Source organism: Danio aesculapii, chromosome 15, assembly GCF_903798145.1.
Source record: "Danio aesculapii chromosome 15, fDanAes4.1, whole genome shotgun sequence".
NCBI lineage: Eukaryota > Metazoa > Chordata > Actinopteri > Cypriniformes > Danionidae > Danio > Danio aesculapii.
The window spans coordinates 14,475,522-14,499,331 of NC_079449.1; the positions used below are offsets into that span (position 1 = coordinate 14,475,522).

A 23,810-nucleotide genomic window follows, 5' to 3' on the forward strand; every position below is an offset into this window, starting at 1 on the left:
TGCTAAGGCCGAGCGAGGAGCTTACATGAATATGTTATTAAGGAAGAAGCAGGGGAATATGTTAAAATTTGGTTTTTCCTTCAGGCAGGGTCAGGACTTCTGCCTTAAGTCTGAGAGGTGGCTGAGCAAACGGATCATATTCTATTACAAAATCAGGTCTGAAAGATTGTCTCATGTCGCCACAGAGTGAGCCTGCATGCTAATTCGTAACGCAAGACAGCAGAATGGAGACATGTTTGCCCACCAGGACCAGTGATTCTGAGGGTCCTGCCAAAAGAGTCGGTCTTCGCTTCAACTGCTTTTGACGGAGGAAACCGCAAAAAGATATTTTGTTTGAATGTTTTCATATCACCAAGGAGACTTGCTGCACAATGGAATAGAGAGGTCACACACAAAGTCATGCGACTTTCGGCTTCACATCTGAGACTTTCTCTGCACTTTGACTCCTTGGGTTCCTTCTGCTGGACAGGAAAAGCTACATTGTTTTAGATGTAGTTGGAGACACAAAAACAATAGCAGTTACTACAAGCTTTTTCCAACATATTGTTACATTTACAGTTGGGTTGGTGCAGCTTTTTCCATCTGAAGGAATTGTCTCTTTCTTTATGTAATTTAAAATATACACTCACCGGCCACTTTATTAGGTACAGCTTACTTGTTCCGGGTTGGACCACCTTTTTGTCATCAGACCTGCCTTAATCATTTTTGGCATAGATTCAACAAGGTACTGGAAATATTCCTCAGAGATTTTGGTCCATATTGACATGATAGCATTATGCAGTTGCTGCAGATTTATTGGCTGCACATCCATGATGTGAATCTCCCGTTCCTCCACATCCCAAAGGTGCTCTATTGGATTGAGACCTGGTGACTGTGGAGGCCATTTGAGTACAGTAAACTCATTGTCATGATCCGAAGATGCCATCCGAAGATGGGTACACTGTGGTCATAAAGAGATGGACACGGTCAGCAACAATACTCAGGCAGGTTGTGGCGTTGACGCGATGCTCAGTTGGTACTAATGGTACGGTTGCTGAGAGAGCTTAATGTCTTGCAATGCAATTTAATAAAGCACATGCAATTACAAAAAACACCAGCACTTCATCAATTTGACAGCACACGTGTTGCAAATTCTCACAACACTAACAACTTAAGAAACGCGCAGCAATTGGTCACAACACAAACAACTTAAGAAACGCGCTGCAATTAGTCACGACACTTGGCGACACTTGCAAATATCCACCTAACACTACAGAAATGTTTCAAGGGGACCCAAAACCATGACAGACCCTGTTGAGATATGGATGTGTTGTTATGTCGTGTAATCAGGATTTTAAAATAAGCCTGTAAAGACCACCAATCACGTTGAGTGACACATTACCCGAATTGGAGTAAAAAAACAAAACAAAAACAAATTTAGATTCAGGTCTTTATTCATTTTATAAGCCTATTCTCTGTAGCTTTACTAATTCATTTAATTTTCTTTATTAAAAACTCAGGATGCATGATCATAAAGGCATGTAGACTAATTTTTCAATAAAACAAATTTGCACAGGCCTGTTATCAACAACCTAAAACAAAACTTTTGTAAAGGAAAAAAAAAAGTTTGGACTTTTTTTAAAGCTGATAAATATTATTGAGAATAAAATCTATGAAATGTATCAAGAGATCACAGTAAAATCGAACTAAAATCTAACTTTTTTAAATTATGCAAGAAAGAAGACACAATATCAACAAAAAGACAAAAACATTTACATAAATAAATATAAAATTTACATAAATAAATCCCAGCAAGTTATACAAGTTTAAAATATTCCCCACAAGAAAGAGTTTTACATGCAATAAAATCATAATGGAGAGTCTTTTAAGGAGTTCACATGTAAATAAAATATATAATAATAATAAATAAATAAAAGTTAGGTTTTTTTCTTTGAAAATGTACATTTATGGGTGTAAAATTTAGCCAGAACAAGGCAATAAGTTGATAACATACAGTATTTACAATGAGAGGGGTCTAGGTTCAGAGAGTAACCGAAGAATAAAAGTTGTGGGGATATACAAACGTTTGGAAATAAGAATCTTTTAATAAAATTGGACCAGTCAATCCAAAACACTTTACAGTAAGTACACTCCCAAAATAAATGATTTAGTGTTTCATTTGGGGTAAACAGTGTACAAAAATCTAACATAAATAGCGTCATTTCAAGTCATATGACGTAATTTAGTAATTATATGCAAAACGTGCGAATGTAGCTGTAATCTTTCCTTGCGTCTCTTATCAATATAGCTATTATCTACTATATGTATCTATGAAGCCTCCAGCTTTATGCAAAAAGCCCTAAAGCAGGCCAATAGTTAAAGTTGTATAATCTCAGTAAGTAAAAGTGCCCGTCTGGCGTCACGTGATCCCGTCATCCATCTTCATACGCTCTCCTCGTCATGGTGAAGTTCAAAGGTCCGAGTGCCTGTAGGTGTTCATAAACAACATCCGAGTAATGCTGAGAGGAGCTTCAGCTTCACAAACAAACACAATGGCGCAAGTAGAAGCAAACAATGTGACTGTTTCTCAGGGCTTTCGGATGCTGTTCAGTCTGATGACGCCTGAGGAATCGTCATTCGCGACTGTAGAAGAGGTGCCGAAATATGTCAATCAGGTAAGCGTGACGTCATTGCAGAGCTCACTGAAAAGAGTTTAGGAAAGTTAAGAATTCATGTCAGCAACACAAGTGCTTGTTTGTTTGTTTTTTTTTAGCTGAAGTACTTACACAAGTAGAGCTTTATGGGATGTTTACGTCTTTTTTTCGACCACATATGTCCTCATTCCTCTGTTTTATCACGCGCAGCAGCTGCAAAACTGTTAAAAGTATTGTTATAAACACAAACAATGCCATAAGATGCAATATACCACGACATTATACAGTGAACATTTGTGTTATATGATCTGTACTATATGTTTTGTACTGTTTGGCGGATACACAACTGTCACTCACAATATACAGTATCCATTAATTGGTTATTTCTTTTTATTGCAGTTTTACACATAATTATAAATAATATGTTGATTATTAGCACAATTCAATTATTTACACTCATAGTATAGCCTAATTTCACAAAATTAGTATATAACTCCTAATTTAGCAGACATGACTATACAATTTGTGTTAAAATTATTGTCCTGCAAGTAATGCAGTCGTATACTGTATTATGTGACGTTACACAGTAACTAAAAATAAACAGTTAAAGGAATGGACCACCTAAAAAGAAAAAAATCCCCCGTCACTTGATTTAACTTCTGTTGGGCACAAAAGAAGATATTTTGAACAATGCTGGTGGATGGTACCCATTGACTTCCATGGTATTTTTTCCCTACTATGTAAATTGATTGGGTGACCCAGCATTCTTCAAAATGTCTTCTTTTGTGCACAACAGGAGAAAGAAAGGTCGTAATGATGGGGTAATTTTCATTTTTGGCTGAACTATGCCTTTAATTCTGTGCTCCATAAACTGTATACACATGATGACAAGCACGTTCACTTGCTAAGTTTATGCAATACTGATCCAGAGGCCTTTGTTATTGCAGAAAAATAAAACCAATAAAGGTAGCCATTACATCAGTAACAAACACAATTAAATGAGATATTCCTGGTTTGTTAGTTAGTTAGTTTACTTTATTTGTCCCTGTAGGGAAATTTTATTTGCAGCATACACTCTAAAACCTATAGTATCTTGGAACCCCTGCTCTTAATAAATATTCAGTATACTGGCCATCAACTGCTAGTGAGAGAGGAGGAATTTAAAAACTTAATTGCTTGAGGTATAAATGATCATTTTGTCCTGTTTCTTACACATCTGGCAACACAATATTGACGACCTGATGGTAAAAATTTGAAGGTGTATGATAAAGGATGCCTCTCATCATTGACTATCATTATAGCCTCATTTAAAACTCTTTAGTTTTATTCCCAAAAACTTACTGGCTGTTGTTACCACCTTCCCCAGTGAACTCTTCTGGGCCTAAGAAGCATTTCCAAACCAACAGATCACACAAAATGTTGCAATACTTTCGATAAAAGCACTATAAAACATGATCAACAATGTGTTGTCAACATTAAAAGACTATAATTTTTTTAAGATGCACATTCTCTGTTGAATCTTTTTTCATTAAACAGTCAGTTCATACATCTCACTTATATTTATAGTCTTAAGTCTATAACAAACTCTGACTACTGTTTAAGTTCTTGAAGCTTTTTCTTTTGTTAAAATGACTGTTAAAATCACATGTTATGCATGCATGACTGGCAGATATAGTATTGTGTGACATTATACAGTGCAAAGTTCAGATCTTTGTGTATGAGCAGTACATGTAAGCACGAGTCATTTGATGGTTATACAATACTGATCTAATGGCCTGTTTCCTTTCACTGCAGAAAATAAAGGATGCACTAATCAATTATACAGAGAAACCTAGATGTTATATAGTGATGATACTGTATGTTCATACTTTGTGTTTCACAAATGATTCAAAACCAATCCTAGACATTTGTTTATTGCAGAAAACAAAATAACTGGGCAAGTACACACACAGATAAATTTAGACGATTCGATTAAATTTGATATTTACGCCATTGTATATTATTATAAGTTACACCATAACTACTGTTTTAGCGCCTGTGGCAGCTTTCTTTGTTGTAAAATTGTTCAAATAAATTTTTTTTGTTTGTTTGTTTTACATTAAAACCCCCATTGCATAACAACAAGTTCTGTCATGCAATATTTCACGACATTCTAAAGAGAAGTATGGTACAGTACATGGAGTGCTGTGCAAAGGTTTTAGGCCAACAACAAGTCTGTTGTTTTACTGATGGTATAATGAATATATGTGACCATTTACCACAAAACCTGTCATAAGTATAATTTTTTTTTTAAATTTAAAAAAAATTAAGATTTATTCAAGGTGAATAAATTATCTTTTGGCTGATGTATGGTTTGTTAAGAGGTGTGAAGGACAATGTTGGAGAGAGGCTGATTGTCCTGGTTTGAGCTGCATTTCTGCCAGTGTTGTTAGCAATATTGTCTGAATTGATGGAATTGTGAATGTTGAAAAGCACAGATTGGTTTTAAACCATTTAAACCATAATTTGTATTCCTTCTAGAAAGGACTTCAGTGGTAATAGTTTTCATTTTTTTGCTTGATAATGATCCACTAAGTGCAGTGAAATCTTTTTTGGAGAAAGAAAACAGCTGATGAAACACAGACAGTCATGAAATGGCCTCCACAGGGTCCAGACTTGAATATTATAGAGGCTGTATGAGACCACCTGGCCTGAAAAAGAAAGAGATGACACTCCAAGCCTAAAGAAGAACTCTGGAAAGTGCTAAAACAAGCCTGATATTACACATCACAGTATTTCACAAATTGTCAAGACAATTAGAACAAAAATTTTGAAATAAGTTTGAAGTGGAAATGTTGTGCTGTTGTTGTTTTTTTGTACATATTTCCTATATTTTCTGTTTGTTTTTAATAAAGAGATTGATTGATTTTATATTGTGCTTAGGCTAACAAAGTGGGTATATGCTGCTAAGGACTTTTGCACAGTACTGTATATTAAGCCAGTACACTGTAAACAAATACTGGTGGCCTTAAGTTTATAAGCTGAATCAAATTAACCTTATGAGTCATTTAGACTTATATTATATTAAACTTGCTTAATGGCTTGCGTAACTTATAAAATTAAGTTAGAACGTGATTAACTTAGTTTTATAAGTTACAATTAACTTATGAAGTCATAGCTAATTGATCATATAATTTTTTACCATGTACATACCGCAAGACCAGCACTTTTACTTATTCCATACAGTACATAAATATGTAAATACACCTAACATTTATATTAGACAATAAAATGAATAAAATTAGTCATTGAATACTAAATACATTATATAGTCTATTAATAATATTTATAAAAAATATTATGGATAATATTATTATTTTATAGCATTTATAAGGCATAATTTTGTAGTCTTTAGGGCTTCTTCAGTATTGATAATACTGCATTATAATATGTTTTTAAGACACACTTTTTATGACTGTAATGGCGACTCCCATGTTTTCTGACAAGCCTAAATCTAAGCATTTAAATGGTGGCTTAAGTACATTTTTCACCTTTAATAGTGTGGTTTTCTTAATTTTCATGGAGGTGTAAAAACAGTGAACACCATGCCTGAAAACAAGAAGTAAATAAGTCTGCCACCTGCTCAGGTTTTCAAGCCCTGCAGCGGGGTGCTCGCTCCTCACGTTTTAACAGACCCATATGTGTGTTTTTTTGGGTTTGGCTGCACTCAAATCAACACATGTTTGTTATTTGAGGTAAAACACTCACATTTTTACAGGCCTCCATAAACACATGAATAGAGAAATAGCAATTAACCACACAGCAGGAATCCTAATTGTTGTAATTCTGTCACAAACACACACTTGTTAAATTGCCTCCCTCAACATTCTGCGCAACTTTATTTGAAGTTTCTGTCGCTTGATGTGTGTGTGGGTGCAGGAGACAATAGAAATTCTCTGTGTTTTCTGGTCTTGCACCAAAAGCAGTGTTTAAGCATTTCAGAAATCGTTTTTTTAATGCATTAATTAACTGTCATCGTGGTGTGTGTTGATTAAAAGTTAATTAAAACAATAACATTTCATATTAAATTTTCAAATACAATTTCAGTTGGATATTTTCAGTATTTTCTTCAATTTTAAATTATATACTATTTCGAAGTTGCTTTGAACAATGAGTTAACCAACATTATTGAGTTGATCTGCTTGCAAAAATAAAATAAAATAAAATAAAATAAAATAAAATAAAATAAAATAAAATTCAATTAATTAATTTTCCTTCAGCTTAGTCCATTATTTATTAGAGGTCGCCACAGCGGATTGAACTGCCAAATATTCCCAAAATATATACTTAATTTAACTTAACTTACTCCCAGAGCTTAACTTAATTTAAAGTGCCACAAAAATGTGTCAAAAATATTTGGAAGCCAAAAATATTGCTGTATGATTTTTTTGTATTATATAAGATAGTTCTATTTTAAAAATCAAACAAACGTTTTAATTTCTGAATAAATCTGTTTTTGAATAAATCATTTGAGTCAATCATTCATTAAACAATACTTTACATGAAGGCAGTGGCTGTATTTATAACCACATACTCTCTTGAGTTGCCACTTATTAGGCATGAATCTGTCATTCTTCACTCATCCTCCACTTGTTCAAAACCTGTTTGTGTTTCTTTATGAGGTTTACTGAATGATCTGCTTGTATTCAAACCACATACTCTCTTAAGTAGACACTTATTTGGCGTACATTTGTCATTATTTACTTATCCTTCACTTGTTCTTAAGCTGTTTGAGTTTCTTCTTTCTGATGAACACAAAAACAAGCAAACTGACGAATGTTGGAAAAAACAGCCATTGACTTCCCTATTTTTTTGTTATTACATATATCATTCATTCATTCATTCATTGTCCTTCGGCGTAATCCCTTATATATCAGGGGTCGCCACAGTGTAATGAACCGACAACTATTCCGGCATATATTTTACGCAGTGGATACCCTTCTAGCCACAACCCAGTGCTGGGAAACACTCGCACTCACACACACTCATACACTACAGTCAACTATATGGTGGTTTATATGTTATGTTTTATGCAGCGGATGCCCTTCTAGCCACAACCCAGGCTTTGGACTGTGGGGGAAACCGGAGACCCCCGGAAGAAACCCACACCAACACGGGGAGAACTTTAACTTAACTTTTATTTAATTTAACACACAATTTGTCATGGAAGCCAAAAGTATTTCTGTATGTTTTTTTTTGTATTATATAAGATAATATATTTTAAATATAAACAAACATATTAATTTTTGAATCAATCAGTTTTTGAATTAAAAATTTGAGTCAATCATTCGATATACTACATAAAGGCAGGGGCTGTATACAAAACCACATACTTTCTTGAGTAGCCACTTATTAAGCATACATCTCTCATTAATTACTCATTCTCCACTTGTTCCAAACCTGTCTGTGTTTCTTTGTTTTGCACAAAAGAAAAATATACCGAAGAATGTTGGAAAAAGCAACCATAGACTTCCATAGTTTTTTGTTATTATAGATGTCCATTAATTCATTCATTCACTTCACCTTAATCGCCACAGTGAACACAATCACTGCCAACTATTCTGGCATTTTTTACGCAGTGGATACCCTTCTAGCCACAACCCAGTGCTGGGAAAAACCTACTCTTTCTCGCACTCACACACACTTATACACTACAGCCAATTTTGTTTACCCAGTTCAGTTATACCACATGTCTTTGGACTGTGGGGGATACCGGAGCACCCGGAGGAAACCCACTTAAACACGGGGAGAACATGCAAACTCCACACAGAAATGCCAACTGACCCAGCCAGGACTCGAACCAGCGACCTTCTTGCTGTGAGGCCACAGTGTTAACCACTGAGCCACCGTGTCACCCATTATAGATGTCAGTGGCTGCTTTTTTTTACATTCTTCAGAATATCTTGTTTTGCGTTAAATTCATAAAAGTTTAGTAACTTGCTAGAAAATGTTCATTTTTGGGAGACATATCCTTTTAAAAATAATATTGCAACCACTTAAACTACATTGTACTGTACAAGCACTTTTACTTGCGTAGTATGAATGTGTGTCCATAAACATGACACTAAAATGTATTGTTACCTACTTTTTAAATTTAGATCCCCCTAAAAAACATATTGAGAGATATTGATGTAACAACAATGGCAGCTGGGTTGTGGCTGGAAGGGGCATCCGTTGCTTGAAACATATGCTGGAATAGTTGGCGATTCATTCCGCTCCTGGTGACCCCTGAAAAATAAGGGACAAAGCCGAAAGAAAATGAGTGAATGAATGTAAGAAACACTCAACTATTTTACTGTATTAGAGATGTTTATGAAAACAGTCTAGCCGACAGTAGATTTGTAATAAAGGGATTTGATTGTTTTGTGTTTTCTGTGTAAAGTTACATGAACCGTCCAGAATGTGACCAAGAAAGCTGTTGAAAAAATCCCCAAATACTCACATCTGCTTCACAAATGTTTTTTTTTTCTTCCATGGTGAGATCTGAGTCCACAATCACAGCATTTATATACAACTATTAAAGAGCCCTTCAGCGTTTTTTTTGTGAGCTTGAAATATGTTTCTCCAAAGGCTAATAGTGAAGTTTTCATTTTGATTTTGTGTGCGTACAGTTAAACATGTGATGATAAAGTATTTTTCAAGCGTTAATTTCAAAATTGAAGTGCACTTGTTATTGAAAATAGTGTTATTAAGTATGTACTATGGTTGAATTTCATTCATTAACACTAGTTTGTAGGTTTTGAATGTTTTCATTGCACTGGCAGCATTTGCTTCACTAAATTGGCAGCCAGATGTGTCCAGGTTTGCGTGTCATAGGAGTTCCCTAGTGGTCACCCGTGCCTCAGTTCACACATCTGTACACACACACACACACGCACTCAAACACACGTGTCCCGTTCCACCTGTAGATCTACTCTGTACTGTTGTTCAGTTCAGTGTACTCATGTGTGTGAGAGTGTGTTTGCATGTGAGAAAGTGATTCTCGGGTTTCACACTGCAAAGAGTGACTCAGAGCACAGCCAGCACCACATCTGTTGAGTTTTTAATTGGTCTTTCGTGATTTGCTCTAGCTTTTGATGGCTAATCCAAGGGTAAGAAATCCTGAAAATCCTTCTTTAGGCTCCAAAGTTAAATACCGCATTTGAGTTACGATATCTGCGATTACCGGATGATTAGTCAACAGTCATGTTCATTGACTGCGTAGAGAGTCCAGCTTCAATGGAAACTGCCCATTTCATACATAATAACAGTGATTTGTTCAGTAGACAATCGAAAAAATATATTGCTTAAGAGGACCAATAATTTTGACCTTAAAATGGTTTTAAAAAAATTTAAAACTGCCTAGCCAAAGTAAAACAAATGACACTTTTCCAGAAGAAAAAGTATTATAGGAAATACTGTGAAAATTTTCTTGCTTAACATAATTTGGGAAATACTTGAAAAAGAAAAAAATAAAAAATAAAAAAGGAGAGAAAAAAAAAAAATCACAGGAGGGCTCATAATTTTGACTTCAAATTAGGCATGGGCCGGTATAAGATTCTGATGATATGATAACCTTGGATAAAAGTTTCACGGTTTGATGGTATTGTGATTACTGCTCTTAAATGTATTCTTTTTAAATGTCTGGGTAAAAACAGGGCTTCTGCAGGTTTCATCACGTCAAATTTAAGACATTTTAAGACCTTTTTAAGACCATTATAAATGAAATTTCAGACTTTCACATGGCAAAACGCTAATAACTTTCAGTAATACCCAGTGGATTTTATTTCACTTGGCCGATTAAAATTCAAATTCTGTTTTTTCTTAGCCACATATTTTAAATAATGTGTCAAATCAAGCAAACTCTAGTTATATACATATGTATTTTTATTAGCATAATTTTAGCATCAAGTTTTAAAGGTTATAATAAACAAAATGTATGCACAACTTAAATTTATGCATAAAACATGGAGAACTTTTAAACAAATATTATTGTGAGGATGTAAAGGTACATACAGGTAAATATTCAGCAGAGAAATTACAGTTTGAAAATCTGGAATATGTGGGGTGTCCTAATATTTTATCCCATCTGTCAGATTATGCTACCAGCACTGTATTGCACTGACCGACTGGTTCTGAGGTTGGGGTTAGGGATTGGGGGTGGTTTAGGGTAATTTTACAACCTCATATCGCACCAATCCACATCAAAATTTATGCAGGTAGCACAATCTGATGGGTAGCATATTTTATCATCAAAATGTGCTCCCTATGTTTTGAAAGGCAGCTAGGTCATTCTGACAAGGTATGACAAATCGACTGCTCAAAAAAAAAAATAAATCAAAATACTGAAAAAAATATTCTTAGCAATGTATATTACTTATCAATAATTAAGCCTTGGACATATAAATGGTAGAAAACATACAAAACATCTCTATAGAACATGATCTTATCTTCATAATTTTTATGATGCTAAGCTTGTGCTTCTTCCCACTCCATTTCGACCATGTTGAAATGTATTTTGTTTAAAGAATTGTTTTCTGTATGATTTTTTTTTTTTGTTTGAAATAAATCAAATAAAATTTTTGACAAAAGAAAGTCAATTTCAACCCATATATTTTTAGTTATAGCAGAAAAAAAAATATTATATGTAAGATGCTGATGAGGGTGAAAGTGACTAAATAACAATAAAGAAAAATAAACCATACAATATTTACAAGGTATTTACATGCATGATCAGCTACCGTAAATCAAAAGCTCTGAACAAAATCTGCCGAAAACAGACCCTCTCCAGTATCTCCACTCAGTACAAACTACTCCTGCAACTACCCACCTGGAGTGTTTGGAAGCCATTTTATATAATTGGCCCCGCCCATGGACTATACCATTTTATAGTTTGGTATGGTAATAGGTAGACAAATATACATATAAAAGACATTAAACAAAATATAAATTAACAGAAGTAAATAAGTATGCATACATAACTCAAAATACAACACAACAAACAACCAATATGAATATAAACAACAGAACAACAGGTTTTTTTTTTTCCCACCGGCCATGAGGTCGTGACCCTGATGATGTCACCCCAAAATGGCTTCTCTGAATGCATGGTGGGAAAATACTGTATAAATGTCCTAGGTTGCAGCCTGAACAGGTTTGGTTCTGAGGAATGGATACTGGTGAGTGTATGTAATCTTTCTATGGTGTGTGTTTTAATAAATTGTGTTTAAAGGAGCAGGTGTCTGTGGTTATTTCAGTGTGTTATGAAAAGTTGATATGGGATGTTGTTTGAATTGGTTTTGTATTGAATTGGTACATACACACCGTGATAACCTTAGACAGTAGACAAAATAAATAAAAACTTATTCACATTAAACTAACACACATGCCCAATACACTGAAAGCGGTACATAGATCTGTGTATACATATTTGTTTGCCGGTGTTGTGCTGAGAGAAACACACCTGCCGTAAAATGCACCCCCTTCATAGACTTTCATTACCATTTTCAGTCCACATTTACAAAAAAAAAAAGCCCATAATTGATTAAAAATATCATATAAAACTAAGCTGGTCTGGTTTGGGGATCCTGCCCCCGGTTTTGGTGAGCTATCAACTTATTAAAACTCTGTTAGAAACCTAGGGTTTCCATTCGATATGTGATCTGAAATTTAACAGGCAAGTAAATTAAGTTGTTAAATCCACTTTTGACACAAGTTGTAAATGGGGGAAAAAACTGAAGTAATTTCTCTCTTTTAATGACCTTAAGAAGGTGATCCATGCTTTTATTTTGAGAAGACTTGACTATTGCAACTCTTTGCATGTGGGTATTAGTAAAAATTCCCTGAATAGATTGCAATTATTCCAAAATGCGGCTGTGAGACTTCTGACAGGGACTCGCAAGTATGAGCACATCCCCAGTTCTTTCCTCTCTGGCCTTGCTGCCTTGCGGCCATGGATTGATTTTAAACTAATTTATTTTTGAATCCTTAAATGATGGCACCACCTTATACTGATCAGATCTCCTACATGTGTATATAATCCTGGTAGATCACTAAGGTCTTCTGATCAGTTTGTTCTTTCTGTACTAAGGTCCTTGGTACAGAAAGTTATCACCCCAAAACTCTGGAACAATCTTCCACCTCACATTAGACATGCTCCAACTCCATCTGTTTTTAAAAAGCGTCTGAAACTGCATCTTTTTTCTTTAGCATTTGAGCCTTTTTAATGGTGATTGGTTTGCTTTATGTTTTAATTGTTATGTAAATGATGTAGGACTTTTTATTCGTATTGATTGTGTTCAGCACTTTGGGCAACATTGTATGCTATCAAGCACAAGAAGTGAAACACATTTTTAAAGGCAATAGGTTTACAAATAAACGTAAAATAAAAATATTAACTGTAGTGTAGATGATGTAATGAGCTTGTTTCTAAAATTTGCCTATTTGGTGGGTTTTAAACAAACGGTTTTCAACTAGACCACACATTAAACAGTTCACTTAACTCAATCTCATTGATTGTTATTGTATTTAAAGTCTATCAATTTATTTATTTAAATATATATCTTATGTAAGGGTAGGGTTCCATTGATGAAGTTTACCTCAGTCACTCTCATTAGTTGTGATAACTGGTGTTGTGCTGAGAAACGCCCCCTGCTGTAAAATGCACCCCCTCTGAAATGTGCATCTATTAACTTAAATTGATAAAAACAAAGAGATAATATCACAACTAATGAGATTGACCGAGGTAAACTTCATGAATGGAACTCTGCCCTTACCGCAGATGTATATTTCAATAAATAAATAGATTAATTTAAATACAATAACCATGAGATTAAGTGGAGTGAATTGTTTAATGTGTGGTTTAGTTAAAAACAACCGTAGATATTTACATTAGATTTCGCTTATGCTATTGTTGTCTATTGGAAGGAATGGGTCAATAGAGCTGCAATTTTAGTGCAGGGTACAGTAGCACTCCTTTAAAATGAATGTGGGACCAAGATGCAGTGGAGGTCTGGCCATCCAGAGCTAGAGATATATATACACTCATTTATGATTGGGAGATTTCCCGGTGGTCAGTATGCATATATATATATATATTTTTTAATTACGAAAATTATAATTTGACATCACTTTTCTACATTGATGGATAAGTGAGTGCATGGGCATTGCCGACAAAGAGCGTGTGTTTGTGTGCATGGAAATGTATTATCCACTTTCGCTGTTAAATTTGATCTAATCCTGAAACACATCCCCTCTCCTGCTTTCAATTCTCATTCTAATGGAGGAAGCGATTCGTTTGAGAATGAATCTCTGTTATGAACGACTCGTACAGTTAGCTGACAGCAATCCAAGTTTCTGGCACCGTAGCATCTTGTTGTCATATTTCATTTACATTGTTTGCTGATTTTATTCCACAAAACTAGCATAAGCCTAGAATTCAGTGCAAGTTTGTGCTACTTTTACTTTATGGTGCCAAAAGACACTGTATTATCAATAAAGCTACTTGTTTAGCACAAAAGTTTGAAACATACAAAAACGTAAAAACGACGTCTGACCTATGAAGTGTTCTGCTTTTTGCTTTGCTTTGTTTTCTTTTTTTTGCTTGTTACTATGCCTGTACACAGTATCAAGTCCAGCATCTTCACATTGGCTTTAGTCTTGACCAGTGCGGTTGAATGACATTTGTCATGGGAGCACTGGATGGCGGCAATATTGACGCATGCTCAGGGTCCGTATGCGATATCTAGAGTATATGTCAATGGAAAACAACAACAACAATTTTATGTTTTCCTTTGTTGACAACCCATCAAAAAGTTAAGGAAAGTCTATAAAGATTGAGGTAAAGTTGGCTTCACAGTCAGTCACATTTGTTCAGTGACAACTTGTGGCATGCTCCCTATATTGTCTACCATGGAACAACATTAGCACTAATTAATTGACTGAGCAATCTTGTCCCTGCAGGCACAGGACATCAACATGTACCCCACCGTCATAGAGACGTTGGATATTGTTTGGAAATGAAAATCAGGTTAATGTCAATGTCCAACATAAAATCAATCAAATATCAATGTCTAATCATGTTACACCTAGACGTTGTGTGGAACGTTACCACTATGACATCTATCGGAAGTTGGATTTTGGTCACTTTCCAACACAACCTAAAATCAACCAAATATCAACGTAATTTGACGTCGTTATTGGACATCAAAATAACATTGTCCTTAGACACTAGCTAGGCATTGATTTTTGGTCACTTGATGCCATGACCTAATCTAACCTAATAGTAACGTCTTATGACGTTGTGTGCCTGCTGGGGTACTTTGATAGTAGTTGGCTGCTAATATGATTTCCCTATTTTAGAATTTGCAAATAATTCTTTTCTGAAATGATATTTTGAAGGAGAAAGTCAGAATGTGCAAATATAAAACCAACTTTACCTCAATTCTTTAAAGGTGATGCATTTAACGGCAGGGGTGTGTTTCTTGGCACAACACCGGCAATCGAACCATGTTTGAAAGTGTATGCATGTAAGTGTATGGGTGCAATATGCGTATGTTACGGTCACAGTGTACTTTTCAGTCCTACAGAACACTGTGACAGGGACATTCATTCATTTTCTTCCATTACATAAAAAAAAAAGGATCAGCTGATCGTTATTAAAATTCTGGTGAACATCTACAGTATGCGTGCTTATATACCTTGCATTTCTATGAATTGATCTCATGACTTTGCTACAGAATCAATGCACATCCTTACGCAAACAAAGAATCACTTTATTTGCTGACAGACGCTTAGTATATTAGATTTTTACGCTTAGTTTGACATGCATTGTTGGGCTCTTACAGAAGGTCATGTGTAAAACTTATAAAGCTTAATGTTTTATAATGTAATGCATCACTTTCTGTCTGATTTACAAAAGTGAACAGTTTTACCGTAATATTTATACTGTAATTGTGTTATGCTGGTGTTTACTCACTGCTGAATATTTTTTTTTTGTGCTGTAGGCCACACCATATTTCATTGGCTTGATATTATTGGAGATTGTGTTGGGCTGCTTAAAGACAGATGGCCCTCACATTAAGATCAACGACTTCATTACGTCTTTGTCCGCAGGGATGATGTCCCGTCTGCCTCAGTGAGTCCACAACAACTTCCCAAGCTTACACAAAATCTATTAATAGACATTTTTGGAAAATCCTGGAGTAGTAGAATTTTTTTTTTGTAATATGTAAATAATAATTTATAATATGAAAATTGTTAATATCACAATTGTTTTTCGTTATTTATTTATTTTTATATGTGTCTGAGTTTTTTTATGTTGACTATTTTCAGGACAAACGGTTTATATAATTTTAATTGTTTTTAATGAAATAATATTTTTGCATGGGGAAATTAAACTCTTTTTTGCCTTTTAATATAGCTAGTGTTGCTATTAAATTAAAAATAGTTAAAAGTAAAGTTAAATATAAATAAATTTATATAAATATAAAGTCAAATAACATTTTTTAATTAAATTAAATAAGATAAAATACAATTAAAATAGTTAAAAGTTAAATTAAATCAAATAAAAAAATATTAAAATAAAATTGTTAAAATAAGTTAAAAAATTTAATAAAATTAATAATAGTTAAATAAAAATAAAGTTAAATTTAAATAAAATCAATAATAGTTAAATAAAATAAAGTTAAATAAAACAAAATACATAAAATAAAATAAAATTTAAAATAATTAAATAAAAATAAGGTTTAATAAAAATAAAGTTAAATAAAATAAAATAAAATTAATAAGTTGAATAAAAATAAAGTTAAATAAAACAAAATACATAAAATTAAATAAAATTTTAAATAATTAAATAAAAATAAGGTTTAATAAAAATAAAGTTAAATAAAATAAAATAAAATTAATAATAGTTAACTAAAAACAAAAATTAAATAAAATACAATAAAATTAAATTAAAAATAAATAAATAAAAATAGTTTAATAAAATTAAATAAAATTAATAATAGTTTTTTTATTTTAATAGTTAATAGCTAGTCGTTTAAATAAAAATAAAATAAAATTAAATTAAATTAGTGTTTTTTTAAAGCACAAAAATGATGTTATTTTATGTTTTAATCATGTGTTTTTCATCAAATAGATTTGATGACATGTTTATCTGCTGTTTATCTGATGATCTCCTTTCATATAACTTATTTCTTTTTCTCAAGGCTCATGATGAGAAGTGTGGAGCTGTCTGCTTATATTTATATCTGGGACAACTTTCATTTTTTGGAGCTTCCCTGGGATTCGGCATGGACTTGGTGGCTTGCGTTTCTTGGTGTGGACATGGGATACTACTGGTTCCATCGATTCGCCCATGGTATGTGAACATCCTGCCAAATGCACTGCTGCAGTAGCATATCTATGATCCATCTGCTTTAAAAGTTCGCTGGACATACAAATGAAACATCGTAGCATTCCCATTTTCACAGGGTGTGCCGTTCTCTTCTTATAAGGTTTTTTATGTGATTATTTAGTAATTTAATTGGTTCTTTATTCTAGTACTAATAGCATTTTTACACCTTCTGGAGTAGAAACTATTAAAAACGTCATTTTAAATCTATTTTCCATACAGTTTATAGTGATATAAAAACCGTCATTAAAGTGGGTCTGACTTCAGAAGCCATACAATACATTTTCATGGAAAACAGACCAACATTTTTGGCATAATTCACCTGCCGTCCCTTGAAACTCGTGTCTAGGTTTGCAGGTCCTTATAAAAGCTTTTTTTTTTTTTTTTAATCAATCTCAGGTTTATTGTTTAAATATTTCTGGATTCTGTTTTAGTAGTTAAATCACAAAGCCTGTTTTAATAATAGTTTGACATTAAAAATTAGTTCACCATGACCACCATGATCTGAAAAGTTTCTTACAATTAAGTTTTGCAAGCAACTGAAGCATGATTCACTTATTTAAACTCCATTACCATTTTCTGTTATGTAATAAACTTACGTTTCACCAGATCCTCTAATTTAAGCCCTCTGTTTAGATCAGATTACTAATTACTTTACTTTGAAATTACTTTTAAAATATTTTAAAATATACCTATAAAAAATGCAAAATATCCTGCTGCTCTTTTGGTGATTTGATATTCATTAAAAAAACATTACAATGGGTTGATCACAGCAGCTTGACACATTCAAAAGAGCTAAAGGAATATTTATAGTCTGCCGAAATGTATATATTACTTACAAAGTATGAAACTGATTGGTCAGTTCTTGTCACGTGACACGCGGTTTTCAACTGGGAAATGCATGCATGTGCAATATGCCCTCCATATGTGCTTGTGCGCAATATACGCTCCCAATATGTGCATGCGCAAAAGATGCAATATGTGAATGGACCCATAAGCAGCTATGCTTCTCTTCACATTCAGAAGATAACTTCATTCCCGATCCTGCACAAAAATCCAATTTAGCCTGGTCTTCTCCATGGCGACGAGTATTGTCGTAGAAGACTTTCTGTCCAAATGCTTGAACAAGTTGCTGGTTGAGTTAAAAGCAGTTGAAAGTTCTTTAAAGACTGGACATAGACTGAATTTCACAGCAATATTTTTGTTTTTACGCTCAATGAAGTCAAAGTAATGTCTTTATTTCCACTTGAGAAGCAGCCGCTCTCGACAGCAACCATTTCAGCTTGTGTTCTCCAGCTATATAAAAGTGCATAATTATTAACTGATGTTGCAGTGGAAAACGTGATTTTAAAGAAGCATTTCTTTTTCTTCTAAATATTATATTTGTAACGCAAGTAACGCAATAACATTGACTTTAGTAACTGTAATCAATTACACAGATGTAAAATGTGATGTGTTACATTACTGCATTCCTCAAAAATGTAATTAGATTACAGTAATGCGTTACTGTGGAACGCATTACACCCAACTCTGCTTACTGCAAACGTGAATCATTTCAAATGATTCAGTTCAATTTGGTGAACTAGTTCAACAAGTCCACTTAGAAGATCAGGTTAAAAAGAACTATTCATTCGTGATCGGGATCGCTAATACGGAATTAAAACCCATTATCGGGCACAAAATGTGTTAAATTAATACTTTTAAGTGTCTGCTCGTGTCGTATTTCAATGCTTTCACCGTGCTGCTGTCATTTCCACTAATTTTTTTTGTCACGGGAGCAACAGCGAGGACTGACTGGAGGAGAACCGGCTTGATCTGGCCAATGGCATCAGGATTACAGACTCTGAGGTGCTTTACGGTCAAACACCTGGTGACGAGAAGTAAATAGATTTACTTCCAAAATTTATGTTTAACACTTGAAAAACCAGTTGTGTAATCAAAAATAAAGAATAAATTAAAATAAACACTTAAAAATAAAATGGAATCATTTTTAATAAAATATAATAATATATAATACTTTGAGAACTATAATACGCTGAGAAATAATACTAAATGCCTGTCCATTTCTTTATCCAAGATTTTAAAGCATTTCACACAAAAATGAAACCCAAATTGTTAGTAATTACTCAAGCTCATGTTGTATCAAACTCCTGAGACCTTAATTCATCTTTAAAACACAAGTCAAGTAATTTCAAATGGGTTCAGAGAGTTTTCTCATCCTCATAGACAGCAACAGTCGCATGTTTAAAGTCCAGAAATTGTCAAACAAAGAAATTGTCAAAACATTTCATGTGACTTTAGTGTTAATCCATATATGTAGGACTATGATAAATTTTGTGCACCAAAAAACTGTAAAAGCAACTTTCTTTGCCATAGTCTTCCATGACAAGTCAGGGTGTATATTTATTACTATGGGCAATGCACGGATTGCGTGTTGTGCTGCTTACTCTAATGGCAATATGTCAACATAAAAGTCATTCCAGCGTTATGGATCATTTGCTGTAAAAACTTAAAACTAAAATTTACATAGAAACATAGAAATTTACATGTAAACATTATATTCAAACATCTGTTTACATTTTCCAAAACAACTAACCACAGGGTTATAGGATCAGAAAAATATCAATATGGAAACTTTTTTTATATTTTAAACATACATTATGGATGTGACCAAAAAGTTTGCAAGTTTTCAGTATACAACATACTTGATAGAAATTATGTGAAAAAAATTGCTCAGCTCAGAAAAATAATGTTAATCAAAAAGATAAGAGTTGGCTCTCTATACAACAAAAATGATTGATTTTGTTTGATTTTACATTTTTGCATTTATGAGGGAAAAGCTTGGTTATGGATGTGACCTCTGCGTTATAGATGTGACAGATGTAAAATTAGCACTTGTGTGACTTTGGTAAATCAAATATAATTCATAATATAACATTGACAGAGGCATTTTTGAGTATTTTTGTAGTACTGTAAAATACAAGCCTACACAAAAGACTTCTAAAATTTCCCAATTTGCGTTCAGACGACAAACTAAGGTCTCAGGGGATTAAAACAACAAGAGGATGAGTAATTAAGAACAGTTAAAATTTTGGCTTGGACTAACTGTTTAATTTGAAGTTGGGTTGTTGTGAAAATGCTCGTGTTTCTGTGCCTTGTTAGACATGACAATAGTTTTTCTCAAATAAAACGGTGAAATGCCTGTGAAATGACTCTCAAAGCAACTCGAGAGTTCAGAAGTTCATGTCATCATGCAGTGAAAGGACAGACGCTGAAAACTCAAAGTGCAACGTGTTCTTGACTATGAGTAGTAAACTAAACCCCAACAATTTTCTCAAAGTATTTTGGGACGAGGCACAAATCATTCAGATCCAGAAATAATTCAACACCTAGCTTTTCATTCTTTAAAATAGCTTTTACATATTTAAAGAGACAGTTCACCCAAAAATGAAAATCCTGTCATCATTTACTCTCCCTTCATTTGTTCCAAAACTTTTTGAGTTTCTTTCTTCTGTTGAACACAAAAGAAAATATTTTGACAAACTAGAAACTAATAATTCAGGGTTTCCACTTGTAGAAAAACGTCATAAGAGCAATGTTTAGTAGCTCAGTGTATTACAACAGTGTTTTTAAAAGACTAAACACTTTATTGATACAGTGTACAACCAAGTACATGTGGTCAGAACACAAACGAGTAGCAGGTAATGAAGTACACGTCCATATCTTTTACAGTCTATGCTTGAATCCTGCACTCAATGAGAGAAAGCAGGAACAGACAGAAACCAAGATGGCAGGCCAGAGCTTTACATTTCTGCGATGGAAGTATTCTTATTATTTTGAATGCATCGAAGAAAAGGAAAAGGGGATTGTCTCAATGGACAGAGATTTTACTTCACTAATAAGACAAAAAGTACAAAAGTAGCTTTAAACTTTCAATAACTTTTTAATTGCTTTAAACTTTCAACAATCTAAACGACATGTATAGCTCTGGGGTCAGGAAGTTCTTCGAAGATAACATTTTCCTGAATTATTATTTTTTTTTAAGGTAAATGAAGGTATAGATTATACAGTGATCCCTTGTTAAATTTGGCAATAAGAATGCATTCTGCATTGTACAGGAGACACGTCACGGAGGAGATTCATTGACAATTGTCTACAGCCAATTAGGGCGCAGAACACAATGCTCTGTAAAAAAAAAAAAAAAAAAAAGTTACTTTTTTGGGGAGTAACTCAATATTGTGATTAGGGCTGGGCAATATGGCAAAAAATGATCACGATAATTTTTTTCACATCAGTCGATATCGATAATTATCACGATAAATGTCAAATCTTTATTTCTATAAATTTATAGGATTTTTCAGCATGCCAATCGCTTTGTGCAGCTGATTTTAGCACATTTTGTGAAATGTTTTAGCTGTCTGACAATATAAATAATAAAATAATAAACAAAAGAACAATCTTAATTCAGCATGGACATTTAAAGGTTTAGTTATGCTTTGCGTTGAGAGACGTATCCATGCGTTACATAATCAAGTGTGTGCAGTTTACCATCTTGACATCGCATATTGCAGGATGCATAAAAAACCCTGTTATGCGCAGATCTCGGTTATTTCCGTGGGTGTTTTAACCAATTTTATCTCACAGACTGGCACGAATAGGCCTATGCAGACTCTTATTTTATACATCGCGCATCACGGCGAGATTTGCGGGGAGCCTCTCCACTCACTCAATGAGTTTCTGAGCACTGTCATCCTTGCTAACCTAAGAATACTATTAAAATATTTTTAGTTTGTGCCTGTCTTATACAACTGAGGGTGGATGATGCTTAGTTTTGTGGAAAATAAGGATTTAATTAATGATCCACTGTTGTTGTAGACATCCGTCATATATTTGCTGCATTTTTAATATGTCATTATTTTAAAGATTATGACTTGAGCATCTGATTTGTCCTCAGTGATGATGTCCTTTAAATATATAAAGGCTGGTTGTTTTACCATCGATGAGGGTCAATAGTGGTATTACAGATTTCAAACAAAATATCTTAATATTAAAAAGGAAACATAAGCTTGAGATTTATTTAATTAATGCAGCTTCTAGTTTACCGCAAGCATCAAGTGTTCATTGAGATGTGTTTAAGATTGTGTTGTCTGTCATATCTTTCGTCTGTCTCTTCGGGGGTTTTTTCTCGTAAGGCACAGCTTTACATCAAACTCTGTTGGGTTGTTGTGCTGGTTTACCAACACTTGTTTGGGTCTGTCATTTTATTAGCATATGGTGTTATTGTTTTAAATGATGAAACAGCTTTGCGATGTTGCCTGCTTTTGATCGCACTCGTCGTCTGCGTAGTTTGTACTGCACGTTGCTCAGTTTTGTATCTGATTTCAAAAAACTAAGTTGCTCCAGACTACTGAAGTTTAGTGACGCTTCTTGTCAACAATGTCCGTGACATTTTTTACCTTATTTTTTTTCTTACTCCTCCAAGTGCAACTAACACTGTATGGCTGAAAACTTGTACTGGGAACGGCATCTGGAAAGGCAGGCTGCAAAATGCCTGCGCAGCATTATGCATAGTGCGTAAACATTATCAAACACTTATCGAATTGTCCTTATCATTTTATCGGAAAAAAAAATAAATAAATAAATATATATATATATATATATATATATATATATATATATATATATATATATATATATATATATATATATATATATATATATATATATATATATATATATATATGTATGTGTGTGATAATTATCGTTATCCAATTATCGCCCAACTCTAAATGTAATGCATTACTAAAAGTAACTTTCCCCAACACTGTTGATTTCCATGGTATTTGTTTTTCCTACTATGGAAGTAAAGGGTGGTAGGTTTCCAACATTCTTCAACATTCTTCTTCCTTTACCGTTCTACAGATGAAAGTCACTCATTAAGGTTTAAAACCACTTGAAAGTGAGTAAATAGTAAGTAAACTTTCATTTTTGAGTGAACTACCCCTTTGGAAACATTATTTGTGTCTAAACTCATATCTTACACATGTCAGCTTTGCTTTATTCCCACAATGGCCAGCTTAGTTTCATGATAATGTTGTTTTGACCCCTGTGTCTTCAAGGATTGTGTGTAATGCAACTTTTGAGAGCTCATAACTTGGAAAAGCGAGTAGCTGCTGACTGTTCTTGCATGATTTACTTTGTACCGTATATATACCAGCATTTTGTTTTCCATATTTCAGTAAATTCATTTGAACGCAGTATTATCTGTCAGCCATCCAGATGTGGAAAATGCATCTAAAGTGAAACTCTCCCTATCTGGCTGCACATATCGAAATATCAATCTGTCAAGAAGTGCGCGATTGCAAAAGACACTTATGTTTGCGTAGCGTGAGTTCAGGCCGTGAGACATGTGTCCAAACAGAGTAGAACATTGTCACAGCTGTAATCTTTGAGTGCTGCGGTGTTTTTCTTCCTCCTTCAATCGCGGCCGTCGCATTGCCAGTAAACATTTTTTGTAACCATAGATTGTAAATCTGCTTCTCAACAGTTCTGTATTGAGACATTGGATCTTGTCCTTGGAAGCAGCTCTACACTTCACATAAAGCATAATCCCTCTACTTGGTTTACCAAAATACAACGTTACTGGCTGTTTTGTTGTCTCATACGTGCATTGCTCAATACTTTGCCCCATGTCCTCTTTTATTACACAAGTAAACATCTGCAGTGGGTCAGAAGCCAGGCCATTGACTTAGAGTGAGAAAAGTAAA

At 33.9% G+C, this 23,810-nt stretch overlaps 1 protein-coding gene across 1 annotated transcript in view; it reads left to right on the plus strand.

Moving 5' to 3' along the window:
• Window positions 1–2,416: 2,416 nt before the first annotated feature.
• agmo (alkylglycerol monooxygenase) overlaps window positions 2,417–23,810 on the plus strand; it is an 81,911-nt gene continuing 60,517 nt past the window's right edge. The window contains exons 1-3 of the mRNA XM_056474461.1: window positions 2,417–2,654; window positions 15,656–15,786; window positions 16,859–17,010. Of these exons, the coding sequence (XP_056330436.1) occupies window positions 2,496–2,654; window positions 15,656–15,786; window positions 16,859–17,010 (442 nt within the window). The 5' untranslated portion in view covers window positions 2,417–2,495. The remainder of the gene's footprint in view (window positions 2,655–15,655; window positions 15,787–16,858; window positions 17,011–23,810) is intronic.